Source organism: Aotus nancymaae, unplaced genomic scaffold (genome assembly GCF_030222135.1).
Source record: "Aotus nancymaae isolate 86718 unplaced genomic scaffold, 86718_ANA_hifiasm-v0.15.2.pri h1tg000007l, whole genome shotgun sequence".
NCBI classification, from domain to species: Eukaryota; Metazoa; Chordata; class Mammalia; order Primates; family Aotidae; genus Aotus; species Aotus nancymaae.
In genome coordinates this window covers 16,697,990-16,713,604 of record NW_026988418.1, presented here as the reverse complement: position 1 = coordinate 16,713,604, position 15,615 = coordinate 16,697,990, and the positions used below count along the sequence as shown (strand labels likewise).

The window sequence follows — 15,615 nt, the reverse complement described above, 5'->3', positions numbered from 1 at the left end:
AGAATCACTGCTGAGTAAGTGGGATGAGTGGGGAATGAGAGATCAAATATTCACTTTAACTTCTCAAGCACCTACTCTGGAGACCAGTGGGGTAGAAAGTTAGAAATAAAAGGTAGAAAGTGATGCAATGGATAAATGTGAGTGAATTAGTTCCAGGGAAACTGTAATCTCCACTGTGGATTCAGGGAGAGCGTCACTGAGGAAGACTTTCTTTCTTTCTTTTTTGAGACAGAGAGGACGGCCTTCTTAACATTCAGGTCAGTGGAAGCAAACTTGAGGCACACATCGTGCGCGGCGTCCTCCGGGGAGCTCGGGTCATTTTACCCCACTTTACTGCCGAGATGACCTAGGTGCAGAGACGGTAAAGAGCGGTGTACGATTCACACAAGTCGGGGGTCCTGTGAACTGATGTTGAGCCTGGCGGGTGCAAGGCTCGGGGTGTTCGGCCCGAGGTCTTTAAGCGAGGTCTCTGAATTCCTCGTTCAAAGCCCAGAGGTTGGCGGGCGGTAGGCTCTCGGCCTCAGGCCTGGAGACAACCCAGAGGGTTGAGGGGTCGAACCTCAACCTCGCTCCCGCGTCCAGCTGGAGGGGCGGAGCTGCTCGGCCCCGCCTCCGGGTTAAACAAAGTTAGTTAACCCTGTGGCAGACTTGTTGCCGCTTCCGGGCGAAGAGGTTTGCGAGAAGGAACCCCTTCACTACGCGACGGCGTGGTGGCGTCACTTCCGCGCGCCGCCCCAAACGTCAGTGTCGGGCGCAGACCGCGGCGGTGCGGCTTTCTCTTAGAAGTTCCGTCTGGGTTGTCTTTTGCGAGCCATGGAGAGTGACTTTTATCTACGTTACTACGTGGGGCACAAGGGCAAGTTCGGCCACGAGTTCCTGGAGTTCGAGTTCCGACCGGACGGTAAAAGCAGCCTGTAGCCTGCCGGGATCGGGGACCAGGGCTGAGGGCGGGCGAGTGGGGAGGCGGAGGGTCGGAAATCAGTGGGGAAAGAGAGGAGGAAGGGACTGAGACCTGTGCAGCGCGAATCTGAAAGGAACGCCCCTGTGTCTGCTCCATGGGTTTTTTTTTTTTTTTTTTTTAATCCATTTAACCAATGTTGACCTTACGCCCACTGTGTGCCAGGCTCTATTCCACTCTTTGGGGAAACGGCAGCGAAGGTAGACAAACTTCCCCTCTCGTGGAATTTGTGTTTTAGTGCCGAGAGAGATATCATAAACAAAAAGATGATTCCAGATAGTATTGAGTGATTTAAAAAAAAAAATGGTAGAATAATTGCTGGATGGGCTGCTTTTAGATAGGTTGACCATTAGAGAGCTCTCTGTAAAGGGTATATTGCAGCCGATCCCTACTTAGCAACAAGGACCCAGCCTTGTGAAGCTCAGGAGGAAGACCATTCTACCCAAAGGGATTGGCAAATGTCAAGGCTGCAGGGCGGGAATGAGCTAGGCAGGCCTCTCAAGTAGTCAGTGTGGTTGAAGAGTGGTAAGCTGAGAGATAGCAGGAGATGACGTCAAATAGGTAGATAGGAGCCACACCTTGTAAGTCTTTAAAGACCATGGTAAAGGGTTTGGACTTGAAAGGTTTGTTGTTGTTTGGACTTGGAAGATTTGTTGTTGTTGTTTGGACTTGGACTTGGAAGGGTCGTTGTTGTTGTTGTTTTGAGACGGAGTTTCGCTCTTTTTGCCCAGTCTGGAGTGCAATGGCGCGATCTCTGCTCACTGCAACCTCCGTCTCCCGGGTTCAAGAGATTCTAAGCCTCAGCCTCCCGAGTAGCTGAAATTACAGGCGCCCACCACCACACCCGGGTAATTTTGTATTTTTAGTAGAGCTGGGGTTTCACCATGTTGGCCAGGCTGGTCTCGAACTCCTGACCTCAGATGATCCTCCCACCTTGGCCTCCCAAAGTGCTGGGATTGCAGGCGTGAGCCACCGCGCCCAGCCGGACTTAGAAGGTTTTAAACAGAGAAGAAATAGGATCTGTTCTTGAAAAAGCATTCTGGTTATTGGGTGCACAATGGGCAAGAGTGGAAACAGGGCTATTGATTAGGAGGAGACCGTTGCAGTTGTCAAGACAAGAAGGTTATTGGTTGGGACTACGGCGACAGTAGAAGTGGAAAGGAGGATTTAGGAAACTGTTGGAGGCAGAAACAGTTGGACTTTGCTGATTGATAGGATCTTGTTGGGGGAGGCACTGTGGTGAAGGAAAGGAATCAAAGATAACAGAAAACATCCACGAAGTTGGGCACAAAGATGAAACTGACAGGCCCTAACTGTGAGGGAGATAGATTTATAAGCAAACAGTGACAAAACAGCATATTAGGTGTTGTGGTAAAAAGAAACAGAGGAGGCTCACAGCAGAGAAGAGGCACCTAACCAAGCCGGAGGGTCAGAGAAGGCTTCCTGCATAAAATGATGTGGGAGGAAGATACGTGAGGAATTGGTTAGGAGACCAAGAAGAGTCAAGAAGGCATTTTAGACAACATGCAAAGAGGCTGAAAACCAAAAAGTGCTTGGGATGTTTCAGGCAGAATACCAAGTAGTTTGACTCCAGCCATGTGAGAGAAGAATATTGCAGGAGTGAGGCTAGAAAAGCAGGCAGGGGCCAGCTTAGCTGTATGCCATGTTGAGGAGTTTGGATTTTACCAGGAAGGCAGTGGAAAGCCATTGACTGTATTAAAATATTAGAGTAACCCCATCTGATAGGTCTGTTACCACATCACCTTGTCCACTGTATGGACAGTGAACTGAACGTGAAGAAACTTGAGGCAGAGAGACAACACAGAGGCTGTTGGATAAATTCATTTGGCTCATCTCACATGTATGTCTTCTAGTCTACAGCAGAAGTCTTGTCTTCTATTTACTTTTATCTTCCCCTCATCCCCACCATATACTCACATTAACCTGTTGCATGCACCCATGGACAAAGGGTCTTGTGTACCAAATGTGCTCAGTGATAAAAGCAACAGCTTTTCCATCACAGAAATAGAGTGTGGCACAGTCACATAATATATATAAACAGCATTCTACAGTTTTCAAAATGTTTTCACAACTCATTTTAGCCTCAGGAGGTCCTATGTGTGGGTAAGTTATCAATTACTATGCCTATTTTCAGGACATTAACCTGCAAAAATGTGATTTGACAATGTCAGAAAAGAGCCTGCTTGTGTTTATATCTCACCTGAGCTGTGTTTTGCAGTAGAGTGTCAGCTGTATATTTGGCCGTTTAAGCCTGAAGTGAAGAACTGAAAAGACTAGTATTGTTGAAACACCGTAAGAGTAAATCATAAATCTATTAGACACTTTGAGCAAGTTAGATACATTTTAGGGAACTGCTGATAGTCTTAGTATGTATTGATGCTTTATTCATATGTTTTTATTATACATGGAATTTGTTTTTTTCCCCACAGGGAAATTAAGATATGCCAACAACAGCAATTACAAGAATGATGTCATGATCAGAAAAGAGGTATGAGCCTTCTGCCTTCTGAGAGTCCTTCATTTGCTACATTTCAGCTTTTTGTCTTGCATTTTTTTGTTTTTTCTGGTAGTATTGAAAGGTAGAGAACAGGGAGAAAAAGACATGTCTGTAGACAGCTTGTGGATTATTTCCCAAATCATCTTTTAGTTGGTGTTTATTTCTTTTACAATGTGGAATCAACTACTCGTAACCATTGACATACCTTGGTTTGAACCCTGAGTCTGCTGCCTACTACCCCATGTGACCTTGGGCAAGTTCCTGGCTGAACTTGATAAGTCCCTGTTTCTTCACCTGTAAAAGCAGGGATAATAAAAGCTACCTCCCACTCCCAAGTGCTGACATAAAATTAAATAGGTTATACTTAAAGTGCTCAGTATATTCACTGGCACATAGTACTCAATGGAGAGCTATTTAATTTACATCTGAATGTGAAAAGGAGCATGGAAAAGCAGTTGATATCATTGAATGCAAGTTAGATGTCAGGCAGGGCATCTTATTTAACCCTAATTATAAGCCCATGTGATGGGGGAGGGTATTATAAGAAAATAAAACCCCAGATATTAATTGTGAGGCTTGTTAAGAGTTACCCTGCTAGTAAGAGATACAGCAGGAATTCCCAACCCTGCCCCAGTAAAGTTTGTATTCTCCGTTCTGTGATCTCTACCACATTAAGGCTTCATCAAAGCTACTGTTTCCTTTTAGCCACTTTGCCACCTTTGAAAATGTCTTAGCATATATTTTCATACTGTTATTTTAGCTATGATTTTATGCTTATACACATGTCAACATCCTCACTATTTTTTTACACAGGCATATCTTTTAAAATACATTTTGTTCCTCAGGAGTGTATTACCTAGTTAAGAGTAACCGGGGCATGTGGATGTCTCAGTCTCTTGTTTTCCTATAACAAAATACCTAAGACTGGGTAAAATATATTTCTCACAGTTTTGGAGGCTGGAAAGTCCAAGATCAAGGCACTAGCAGGTTCAGTGTCTGGTGAGAACCCAGTTTCTGCTTCCACAATTGTGCCTTGTTTTTGCATCCCCCAGAAGGGATGAATGCTGTATCCTTATATGGTGAAAGAACAGGAAAGGGGCCAGCTAGTTCCCTTCAGGTCTCTCCTAAGGCACTAATCCTGTTCGTGAGGGCTCTGCTCTCAAGGCATGATCACCTCCTAAAGGCCCTATCTCTTCACACTGTTGCCTTGGGGATTAATTTCAAAATGAATTTTGTAGGAGATACAAATATTTAAACCACAGTAGGGGGCATTCACAGATCTGTTTTGGGTTCTGTTGTGAGTTGGCTATGTGGGCAGGGAGAAGGGCCATGTGAACAGGATGTACTTAGACAAAATACTAGTAGTACCAGCTAGATGGGGGACTGAGGTACAGTTATGTGATACTTTTGACCCTGTCCCTCACCTGCACCATGCTAAGGTTGAGAGTGAATGGAATGCCTTCCCACTTCAGGAGATGCCAGAAATAAGTCTGCAGTAACAGTTATTTTTGTCTTCCATCACTATCTGAGTCAAAGCACTGCTTAAGGATACAACATGCATTTTGTTTTTTAACTTGCTTTCAGGCTTATGTACATAAAAGTGTGATGGAGGAACTGAAGAGAATAATTGATGACAGTGAAATTACCAAAGAGGATGATGCATTGTGGCCTCCTCCTGACCGAGTGGGCCGGCAGGTATGTTTTATTGATTATCCTGTAGTGCAGAAATCTTACAAATAAGATGAGGTTTATTGCTCTGCATATGATAGTGAAACTGTATGTGTGTTTTATTGATTATCCTGTAGTGCAGAAATCTTACAAATAAGATGAGGTTTAGTGTTCTGCATATGATAGTGAAACTGTGTGTGTGTGTGTGTGAGAGTGATGGTCAGCCCTGCAGAAAGCAGATGGCCAGCACCGTGGTCTAAGGAAGCACTAATCCCATAGGGAGGAACAGAGAGAACAAGTGGTGCTGTTGACCACCAAGAACCCACCTTGAATTTCTTCTTAGGACCCCCCACACCCACTCCTCCACTTAAAGCTTTTGCTGCCTGTCTCACTAACTACTATGGACAAAGCATTGTGGAGATACAAACAGAAATAGAGCAGCACAATGAGATCTTTTTTCTACCAAAACCCTAAAAATTAACGAGGTGTGGTGGTGTGTACCTGTAGTCCCAGCTATTCGGGAGGCTAAGGCTGCAGGACAGCTTGAGCCTCAGGGTTACAGTGAACTATGATCCTACCACTGCACTTCAGCTTTGGTGACAGAGTAAGACCCTGTATGTAAAAACAAATCAGTAAAAACATACTACCAAATCTGAAATGAGTGGAACAAATCAGGGGATACGGGAAGGAGAACACAATGGGAGATGGATATCAACTTTGTAATATTTTATTTCTTTTAAAAAAAGCTGACACATGTATGGCGGTAATTTATAAATCTGGTATTGGAAACATTGATCTCAGTCTTTTTCTATTTTCTGATTGAATTATAACAAAAATATATATAAATCAAAAAGAAGAAAAAGTAAGTAGGGCTCACAAGACTGTAAGTTCCACAGGGCAGAGATCCTTAGTTTGGTTGGTTTTACTTATCTGTCCTAAGTGCTGAGAACAATACCTAGCACCCAGTAGGCTCTACATAGTATTTTTTGAAGGTTTATGGTACTCATGTCACTGTTTGGAAATTGAGACCCAAAGTCATACAGATACGGAGTGACCAAGTGGGGATCAAACCTGAGGTCTGGAATACTTCCTTTTCCTATGTTGCCTTGATAGGTTAGATCCTTTGGTTCTTGTTTTTGTTTGTTGTTGTTGGAGACAGGGTCTCACTCTGTTGCCTAGGCTGGGGTACAGTGATGAGATCACTGCTGACTGCTGCCTTGACCTCCTGGGCTGAAGGAATCCTTCCACCTCAGCCTCTCTAGTAGCAGGGACCATGGGTGCATGCCACCACACCCAGCTAATTTTTATATTTTTTGTAGAGATGAGGTTTTGCCAAGTTGCCCATACTGGTCTTAAACTCCTGGGCTCAAGTGATTCTTCTGCATTGGCCTCCTAAACTGCTGGGATTACAGGTGTTAGCCACCACACCCAGTCCAATTGTTTGGTATTTTTAAAACATAGATGTATCCATTTTACTCCACATTGTTAACAATGAAAACTTAGACAAAATACTACATAGGGTGGGCATAGTGTCTCATGCCTGTAATCCCAGCAGTTGGGAGGCTGAGGCAGGCAGATCACCTGAGGTCAGGAGTTCAAGACCAGCCTGGCCAATATGGTGAAACCCTGTCTCTATTAAAAATACAAAAAATTTAGCCAGGCGTGGTGGCGGGCATCTGTAGTCCCAGCCACTTGGGAGGCTGAGGCAGGAGAATCACTTGAACCCTGGAGGCAGAGGGTGCAGTGACCCAAGATCATGCCACTGCGCTTCAGCCTGGGCGAGAGAACGAGACTCCGTCTCAGGGAAAAAAACAAAACAAAACTTCATAGATTTTTTTCAAATCCCAGAAATAGTAGAGCCTTGAGGGTACAATTTCTTCTAAATATGAGCTTTATTTATGTCTTGTTTCTAGTCCCCAACACAGTTTAGTGTTCAGAGTGAACTGCCCTTGTTTTTATGGCCATCTGTAGTCAAGTTTGTGTGTTTGGCAAATGATTGATCCTGTGTGCTTGATGAATAACCCAATTTTACTTGACTTAGATTTTCTAAAATGTTTCTAGGAGCTTGAAATCGTTATTGGAGATGAACACATTTCTTTTACAACATCAAAAATTGGTTCCCTTATTGATGTCAATCAATCCAAGTAAGTGTGCATTATCCTTATATCCAGTTGTGTCTGTTTTGGAGCAGATTGATAAGAAACTCTTAACCAAATTGGGAACTCTATGGGAAGATCTGGAACAAATGCAAAATACAGGTTGGCAGCTTTGTCCTCCTTGTTAGGGAGGGATCTCAAATTATTTTTGAAGACTTGTTCCTATTACTTTTGGTATTTCATTCAGTCATTGCTACTGAGAGCTTCTTGTTGACCCACACATACAGATTAATGCATAGGGCAAAATGGAATATGCCAGAAAAGTACTCATGACAAACCGTAGAGTCACGAAGTCTGAATAGCCTCAGTGTGACTGTTCAGACTGGCACATCTTAAAATCTGACTTTGATGAAACTTGACAATTTTTAGGATCTAAATTTTATTTGATTTTAAATTTATTAATTTTTACAAATAATTTTGGTGAAAATGGATCAAATTTTAAAATTCATGTTGTCAGTGGGGCAGATTATTAAGTTGAGGCATGAACCTATGTGCTACAAAGAATCTTTAGATAAAATTTGGCAACTTCTTTGGCTCTTATGTTTTGAGGATTCAGGATTAGATATGGCTCACTTTTAGCAAATGTTGGGCATAATTGTCTTCCTTTGGATACTCTTTGTTCTTAGCTAGTGATGTCACAGTAATCTTCAACCTCTTGGTCCTGCTTAGTACTACTGCTTTTTAAAAAAGTTTTCCTAACTCTGGAAATAATACATGCTCATTGTAGAAAATACAGGAAATGTAGAAAAGTAGAAAGGGGAAAATCATCCATTATCTTATCAGACAACCTTTATTAATATCTTGCAGTATTTCTTTTTAGTCTTTTTTTCTGTGCATTAATAGAATATATACTTTTTAAGAAGCATAAAAAATAGTCAAGATCGATAATTGTTAATTTTTTTCACTTAATGTAAGCATTTCCCTATTTTAAAAACTCAGTATATTTAAATTACTTCATAATATACCATTTTAATATATAGTCTTTTCCTTTTTTGGTCAAAGTTTTAATGCCCTAAATATCTTTACAAGGAACATCTTGATAGAGAAATAATTGAGATTATTAAATGGTATCTTTTGCCCATTTTACCTCAATGTTTTAAACTTTATTTTTCCTTTTGCATTTTAGGGATCCAGAAGGCTTACGAGTATTTTATTATCTTGTCCAGGACCTGAAGTGTTTGGTCTTCAGTCTTATTGGATTACACTTCAAGATTAAACCAATCTAGATTGAATATTGGTGTGGACATGGCAGGGTGGGAGTAGTTTTTAATTAGCATTATCAAGAAAATTTTGTGTATATCAGGGCAGTATTTTTTTTATAAACTATAAATGATTGTCTTTAATAAATGTGATAAAATCCAACTTTTATTATTTTATAAAGACCTGAACATGTGAAGTCTTCTCAATTACTTTGTAAAACACTAACATCCTATGTGAACTATTGCCCAAACATCAAGTCTAATCAACTCTCTAGATAAAACTGTCATTTTATAGGAAATAAGAGAATATAGAAACATGTTTTAAAAATACAGTGAGATTTCAGTCAGCCATATTGAGAGGAAATTCCAAGACAAATGACCTAGTTTCTTCAATAAATTACAAGGGAAACAGAGATGGAGTGGGAACTTAAAAAGGAGACTTAGAGACATATAACACAATATTTGGACCCTATTTGGATAATGATTCAAAAAAATGTAAAATTAGGCCAGATGTGGTGGCTCATGCCTGTAATCCCAGCATCTTGGGAGGCCAAGGTGGGTGGATCACCTGAGGTCAGGAATTTGAGACTTGCCTGGCTAATATGGTGAAACCGCATCTCTACTAAAAATACAAAAATTAGCCAGGTGTGGTGGTGTGCGCCTGTAGTCCCAGCTACTCAGGAAGATGAGGCAGGAGAATCACTTGAACCCGGGAGGCAGAAGCTGCAGTGAGCCCAGATTGTACCACTGCACTCCAGCCTGGGCGACAGAGCGAGACTCCATCTCAGAAAGAAAAAAAAGTAAAATTAATACCATTAAGGAAATTTAAAACTGGTTTGATGATTTAGGTATGAAATAGTATGGTGGTTGGAGTTTTAAAAATCACCTTTTATAGATACATCTATATTATTACGTATTTCAGTGTGGGGGAAAATACTTTGTTTTCATACATGACACAGGATAAAATGCCTGGTCTCAGCAAAGTTTTCCATTAATCCATTTTAAAATCACAATACCAACAGCCATTCATGACTGTAAGTTGCCCAGGTAGTGTGGGAATTTGTTCAGCAGATAAACCTGTGGACAACTTTTCCTTTCTGCTAAATTACGTGGCTTCTTTAGGAAAAGTACCGGTAGGAAAGATTGCACCTGCTGAAAGGAACTAGGCCTACAAAGCCTCATTTGCAGGGAAGTGATTAGCCTAAACTCACTCCTAAAAGCAAGCCAGCTTAAGACAAGGTCTCAAGTGTCCTGACCCCTGGACCAGTGCTTTTTCCACCACACTCTACTTCAAAAACTATGGGGCAAGTTAAGACCTGCAATGAGAGGTCAGGGTTCCTGACTCCAGTACACCTCCTTGGGGCAATGAGGCAAGTTGGTAGTAGACACCAAAAAAAGTCATTCTAAACTTTAAAGAATGACAGGACCTCAGGTTATAAAAAGAGTCTTTTTTGTTTTGTTTTCTGAGGCAAAGTTTTTAGTGTAGAAAAGTATTCTTGGCTGGTGCAGTGGCTCACGCCTGTAATCCCAACACTTTGGGAGGCCGAGGCCAGTGAATCACCTGAAGTCAGGAGTTTGAGACCAGCCTGATCAACATGGTGAAACCCCATCTCTACTAAAAACACAAAAATTAGCCAAGCGTGGTGGTGCATGCCTGTAATCCCAGCTACTCGGGAGGCTGAGGCAGGAGAATCACTTGAACCCAGGAGGCGAAGGCTGCAGAAAGCCGAGATTGCACCATTGCACTCCAGCCTGGGTGATAAGAGTGAAACTCTATCTCAAAAAAAAAAAAAATATATATATATATATTCTTATGTCACCCCAACCATCATACTGAATTCAGTTAATATTTGTCCTTCAAGGCTTTAAACCCTTTTTTAACTGAAAGAGACAAAATATTACAGATAGAATTAAGTCTTCTTGGTTCCCAAATTCCTCTTCCTACTGAAATGATGAAGTGACTACAATGATGAATTTAGCAGGTATCCCTTCAGTCCATTGCTTAAAGGTCGTACAGATAACGTAGCCCTGAACAATATATGGTATTGCCTTTATATCTTTAAGTGTTACACTGCACTATTCTGCAACTTTTCTTCATTCAAGATTATATTTCTGAAACCTATCCATAACTGATACACAAAAATCTTGTTTATGCCTTTGCATTTGCTATTTTGTATTTTAAATTGAAGTTACCATAAGGCTTGCAAATAACCCATCGTTTTAGACTGATGACAATACTGATTACAAAAACAAAAAGAAAACTAATAAAAACTCGACATTTTAACTTCATCCTCCATGCTTATTAATTTTTAATTTTTAGGTTTTTTGGAGACAGGATCTTGAGTCTGTGACCAAGTTGGAGTGCAGTGGTGCAATCACAGCTCACTGTAGCCTTGACCTCCCAGGCTCAAACAATCCTCCTGCCTTAGCTTTCCCAGTAGCTGGGACCACAGAAATGTGCCATCATGACTGGCTAATTTTTTCATTTTTTGTAGAGACAGGGTCTGGCTGGTCTCAAACTCCTGCGCTGAAGCCATCCTCCTACCTCAGCCTCCCAAAGTGCTGGAATTACAGGTGTGAGTCACTGTGCCCAGCATATATGCATGTGTGTGTGTGTATTTTTTTTTTTTTTTTTTTTAGACAGGGTCTCACTCTGTCACCCAGGCTGGAGTTCAGTGGTGCAGTCTTGGCTGACTGCAACCTCCACCTCCCAGGCTCAAGCAATCCTCCCACCTCAGGCTCCTGAGAAGCTGGGACAATATGCACATGCCACCACACCCAGCTAATTTTTTGTATTTTTAGTAAAGATAGGGTTTCACCATGTTGCCCCAGCTGGTTTTTAACGCCTGAGCTCAAGCAATCCACCTGCTTCAGCCTCCCAAAGTGTTGGGATTATGGGCATAAGCCACCGCACCTGGGCCCTATTTATATCTTACACTGTTTTGAAGTTATTATTTTTGATAGGTTCATCTTTTAGTCTTGCTACTCAAGATAGTAGTTTACACACAATTACAGTGTCAAAATATTTTGCATTTGTCTATGTAGTTACTATTCCCGATGAGTTTTGTGCCTTCAGATGATTTCTCATTGCTTGTTAATGTCCTTTTCTTTCAGAATGAAGAACTCCCTTTAGCATTTCTTGTAGGACAGGTCTGGTGTTGACAAAATCCCTCAGCTTTTGTTTGCCTAGGAAGTCTTCATTTTTCCTTCATGTTTAAAGGATATTTTTGCTGGGTATACTATTCTAAGATAAACAATTTTTTTTCCTTCAGCACTTTAAATGTCATGCCACTCTCCCCTGACTGTAAGGTTTCCACTGAGAAGCCTGCTGCCAGACGTATTGGAGCTTCTTTGTGTATTTTCTCTTGCTTTTAGGATCCTTCTTTATCTTTGACTTTTGGGAGTTTGATTATTAAATGACATGAGGTAGTCTTATTTGGGTTCAATCTCCTTGGTGTTCTGTAACTTTCTTATACTTGAATATTGATATCTTTCTCTAGGTTTGGGAAGTTCTGTTATTATTCCTTTGAATAAACTTTCTATCCTAATTTTTCTCTACCTTCTCTTTAAGGCCAATAACCCATTGATTTGCCCTTTTGTGGCTATTGTCTAGATATTGTAGGCGTGCTTCATCCCTTTTTATTATTTTTTCTTTCATTTCTTCTGTGTATTTTCAAATAGCCTGTCTTCAAGCTCACCAATTCTTTCTTCTGCTTCATCAATTCTTTTTTTTTTTTTTTTTTTAAGATGGAGTCTCACTCTGTTGCTCAGGCTGCTGGAGTACAGTGGCACAATCTCAGCTCACTGCCTCTGCCTCCCAGGTTCAAGTGATTCTCCTGCCTCAGCGTCCCAAGTAGTTGGGACTACCGGTGCATGCCACCACATCCAGCTAATTTTTGTATTTTTAGTAAAGACCGGGTTTCACCATGTTGGTCAGGCTGATCTCAGAACTCCTGACCTCGTGATCTGCCCACCTTGGCCTCCCAAAGTGCTGGGATTCCAGGCGTGAGCCACCACGCCCAGCCTGCTCGATCAAGTCTCATGTTGAGAGACCCTGGTGCATTCTTTGGTATATCAGTTGAATTTATCAGCTCCAGAATTTCTATTTGATTTTTAAAATTGTTTCCACCTCTTTGTTAAATTTATCCGGCAGGATTCTGAATTCCTTCTCTGTATTATCTGGCATTTCACTGAGCTTCCTCAGTGACAGTGAATTCTCTGCTGAAAGGTCACATATCTCTGTCACTCTGGGATTGGTCACTGGTACCTTCTTTAGTTCATTTGGTTAGGTCATGTTTTCTTGGATGGTCTTGATGCTTGTGGGTGTTGAATAGGTATTTATTTTAAGTTTCACAGTTTGGGCTTATTTGTACTCATCCTTCTTGAGAAGGCTTTTCCAAGTATTCAAAAGGAAGTGAGTGTTGTGATCTAAATCTTTGGTCACTGCAGCTGTAACTGCATCAGGGGGCACCTCAAGCCCAGTGATGCTGTGACTCTTGCAGACTCAGAGGTACTGCCTTGATGGTCTTGGTTAAGATCTGAGAAAATTCCCTGGATTACTAGGCAGAGTCTCTTGTTCTCTTCCCTTACTTTTTCCCAAATAAATGGAGTCTCTCTCCATGCTGAGCTGCCTGGAGTTGGGAGAGGAGTGACACAGGCACCCCTGTGGCCACCACTGATGGAACTGAGCTGTGTCAAACCTGAAGCCAGCACAGCAGTGGGTCTTGCCCAAGGCCCATGGTGACTATTGCCTGGGTTCTGCTGATGTTATTCAAGGCCCAAAGGTTCTTTCGTCAGCAGGTGGTGAATCCAGCTAGGCTCATGTCTTTCTCTTTGGCGTGGCAGGTTCCCTTCTGGCCCAGGGTGGGTTTAGAAATGCTGTCCAGGAGCTAGGGCATGGAGTCTGGACTTGAGAAATCTACTTGGTGCTTTATTTTACTGTGGCTGAGCTGGCATCCAAGTTGTAAGACAAAGTCCTTTCTACTCTTTCCTCTCTTTTCCTTAAACAGGAGTCTGGCCCAGTACTGTGGCTATTACTAATGTTTATTCTAGGCCCAACAGCTCTTTGGTCAGCAGGTGATGAATCCTGCCAGGACTGGGTCCTCTCCTTCAAAGCAGCAGTTCCTTTGTGGCCCACAGTAGCTCTAGAAATATGTGGGAGACACAGCCTGGCAAGGGGCCTTCAGGACTCTGCTTGGTGTTTTATTCTACTGTTGCTGGGCTTGATTTCAAGTTGTAAGACAAAGGCCTCTTTCCTTTCTCCTCTCCTTTCCTGTAAGTCTCTCCTGGAGCTGTGAGCTGTGCTGCCTGGGGTTGGCAGGCGGGTGGCATAAGCACTCCTTTGGCTCCCCAGCTGGTATCTCACTAGGCTGTGTGCACCCCAAGTCCACTGACTCTGAGCCCAGAACAGCACCAGGACTTGCCCAGGAATTGCAGTCCTTGTGGCCTAGACTGCCTTTCAAATTTACTTCGTACCCTGGAGCACTTTAGCCAGTGGTGGTGGGGCTCACCAGAACCTGACCACTGGGATGGATGATTGCCCTCTGGCTAGGGTTTCTCTAAATGCTTCCTCTGTGAGCAGTAGCTGAATTCTGCCCTGAGTTGCTTTCCACTGTGACAAGGCAGCACTCAGTTCCAATGCAAAGTCCCATAAGCACACAGATTTTCAATCTGTGCCAGGCAGCCAGCTGCTGCCAGAGGATGATGGAGGGTTGTGGTGGCATTTCAAGACTGTCTTTCCTACCTTCTCCATTGCCTTGTTCCTCTTTTTTGTCACCCAGGCTGGAGTGCAGTGGTGCGATCTCAGCTCACTACCTCTGCCTCCTGGGTTCAAGCAATTCTCCTCCTCAGCCTCCCGAGTAGCTGGGACTACAGGTGTGCACCACCATGCTCGGCTAATGTTTGTATTTTTAGTAGAGACGGGGTTATACTATGTTGGCCAGATAGGTCTCGAACTCCTGACCTCAGGTGATCGGCCTGCCTTGGCCTCGGCCCAGTGTAATCCCAAAGCACTGGGATTACAGGTGTGAGCCACTGAGCCCGGCCATTACCTTATATCTTGATGTGATGTTAAAACCAGGTACTGTGATTGCTACCTGATTTTTTGGTTCTCATGAAGGTGCTTTCTTCTGTGGATAATTCTTCAGTTTGGTGTTCCTGTCAGGGTAAAGGAGGAGGTGGATCACTGGACGGTTCTATTTGGCCATCTTGCTCCACCTCCCACGAGTCTTGAATGAGCTGTGCCTTTTAAGGTTAACGTCCACAGCTCCTGCATGGTCTCAGATGTAGCCTGGACAGGAGACCAGGTAAAACAGAGTTCAATAAACGTATGATAGAAGGATAAGCCAGGTGGGCCCCCAGAGAACAGTCAGCTGAAGGGGAGTGTCCAGTCTCAGGGACCACAGTGAGAAGGATGTGGACACAGGACAACCCTCTGGAGAGGGGCCTTGAAACCAGGACTCTTGGATGAAACAGGAAAGGGCGGTTTAAAGAAAGGCACCATACCCAAATCTGATAAACCAATACACTCTGCTTTTTAAAAGTGTATTAGTTTATCTTTATTTGACAGTCTTGGAACTCTTCCTTTTGTAGTTTTTGCTCTGGGGAAGGGGAGCTGACGTGATCCGAGAAGTTCGAGGGCAGGAAGGGTCTCTGGCCCTCCCCCTCAGAAAATCGCGCTGCAGCTCAAAGCCAAGCTAGAGAACATCACCAACCTCCAGCCTGTGGGCGAGGATTTCCGGTGGTACCTGAAGGTGCGGCCGGGGCGCGGCCCGGGTAGAGGCGGCCCGTCCTGATCTCAGTGCTGAACCGGAGCCTTCTCTCCGGCAGCATAAGAAGTTCGAGGGCAGGCATGAAGAGCTAGGAAAGAACTGAGGGGCAGGGACTGTCTTGTGCGCCTAGTGCAGGCACAAAATCGGCCTTCAGTAAGGGTCTGTGGCACCGAATCCTGGAGTCAGGCTTCCGCGGGCCTGAGCACGGGTTGCTCGCGGACCTGACTGACCTCCACTAGCCCAGATCCCCAAATGAGAAAAGCCCCGCGGGTCAGGCGAACAGCCGCGAGCAGAGATCCCAGCTGTAGTGAGCCGCTGGGCCTGGCGTTGGCTGAGGCCGTTGCTT

General features: G+C 43.3%; 1 protein-coding gene and 1 long non-coding RNA gene across 2 annotated transcripts; one reads left to right on the top strand and one right to left on the bottom strand.

Annotated features, from left to right (window-relative positions):
• The first annotated feature begins 742 nt into the window (after positions 1 to 742).
• Positions 743 to 8,696, top strand: MAGOH (mago homolog, exon junction complex subunit). Its single transcript, XM_012442789.3, has 5 exons — positions 743 to 901; positions 3,409 to 3,467; positions 5,061 to 5,171; positions 7,206 to 7,288; positions 8,427 to 8,696. Exons 1-5 carry the CDS (start codon positions 814 to 816, stop codon positions 8,524 to 8,526), a joined length of 441 nt encoding a protein of 146 aa, XP_012298212.1. The 5' UTR covers positions 743 to 813; the 3' UTR covers positions 8,527 to 8,696.
• On the bottom strand, positions 3,516 to 15,614 carry LOC135273400 (uncharacterized). Its single transcript, XR_010341181.1, has 2 exons — positions 15,213 to 15,614; positions 3,516 to 14,655 (listed from the first exon to the last, which is right to left on the bottom strand). It is a non-coding gene; the product is annotated as an uncharacterized LOC135273400 (long non-coding RNA).
• Between the last annotated feature and the right edge of the window lies 1 nt (position 15,615).

Bases quoted from the DNA above. Each gene is read 5' to 3' on its own strand.
- MAGOH (XM_012442789.3), top strand. From the start codon at position 814: ATGGAGAGTGACTTTTATCTACGTTACTACGTGGGGCACAAGGGCAAG. The intron at 902-3,408 runs GTAAAAGCAGCC...TTTTCCCCACAG, and splicing joins GTTCGAGTTCCGACCGGACG to GGAAATTAAGATATGCCAAC. The intron at 7,289-8,426 runs GTAAGTGTGCAT...TTTGCATTTTAG, and splicing joins ATTGATGTCAATCAATCCAA to GGATCCAGAAGGCTTACGAG.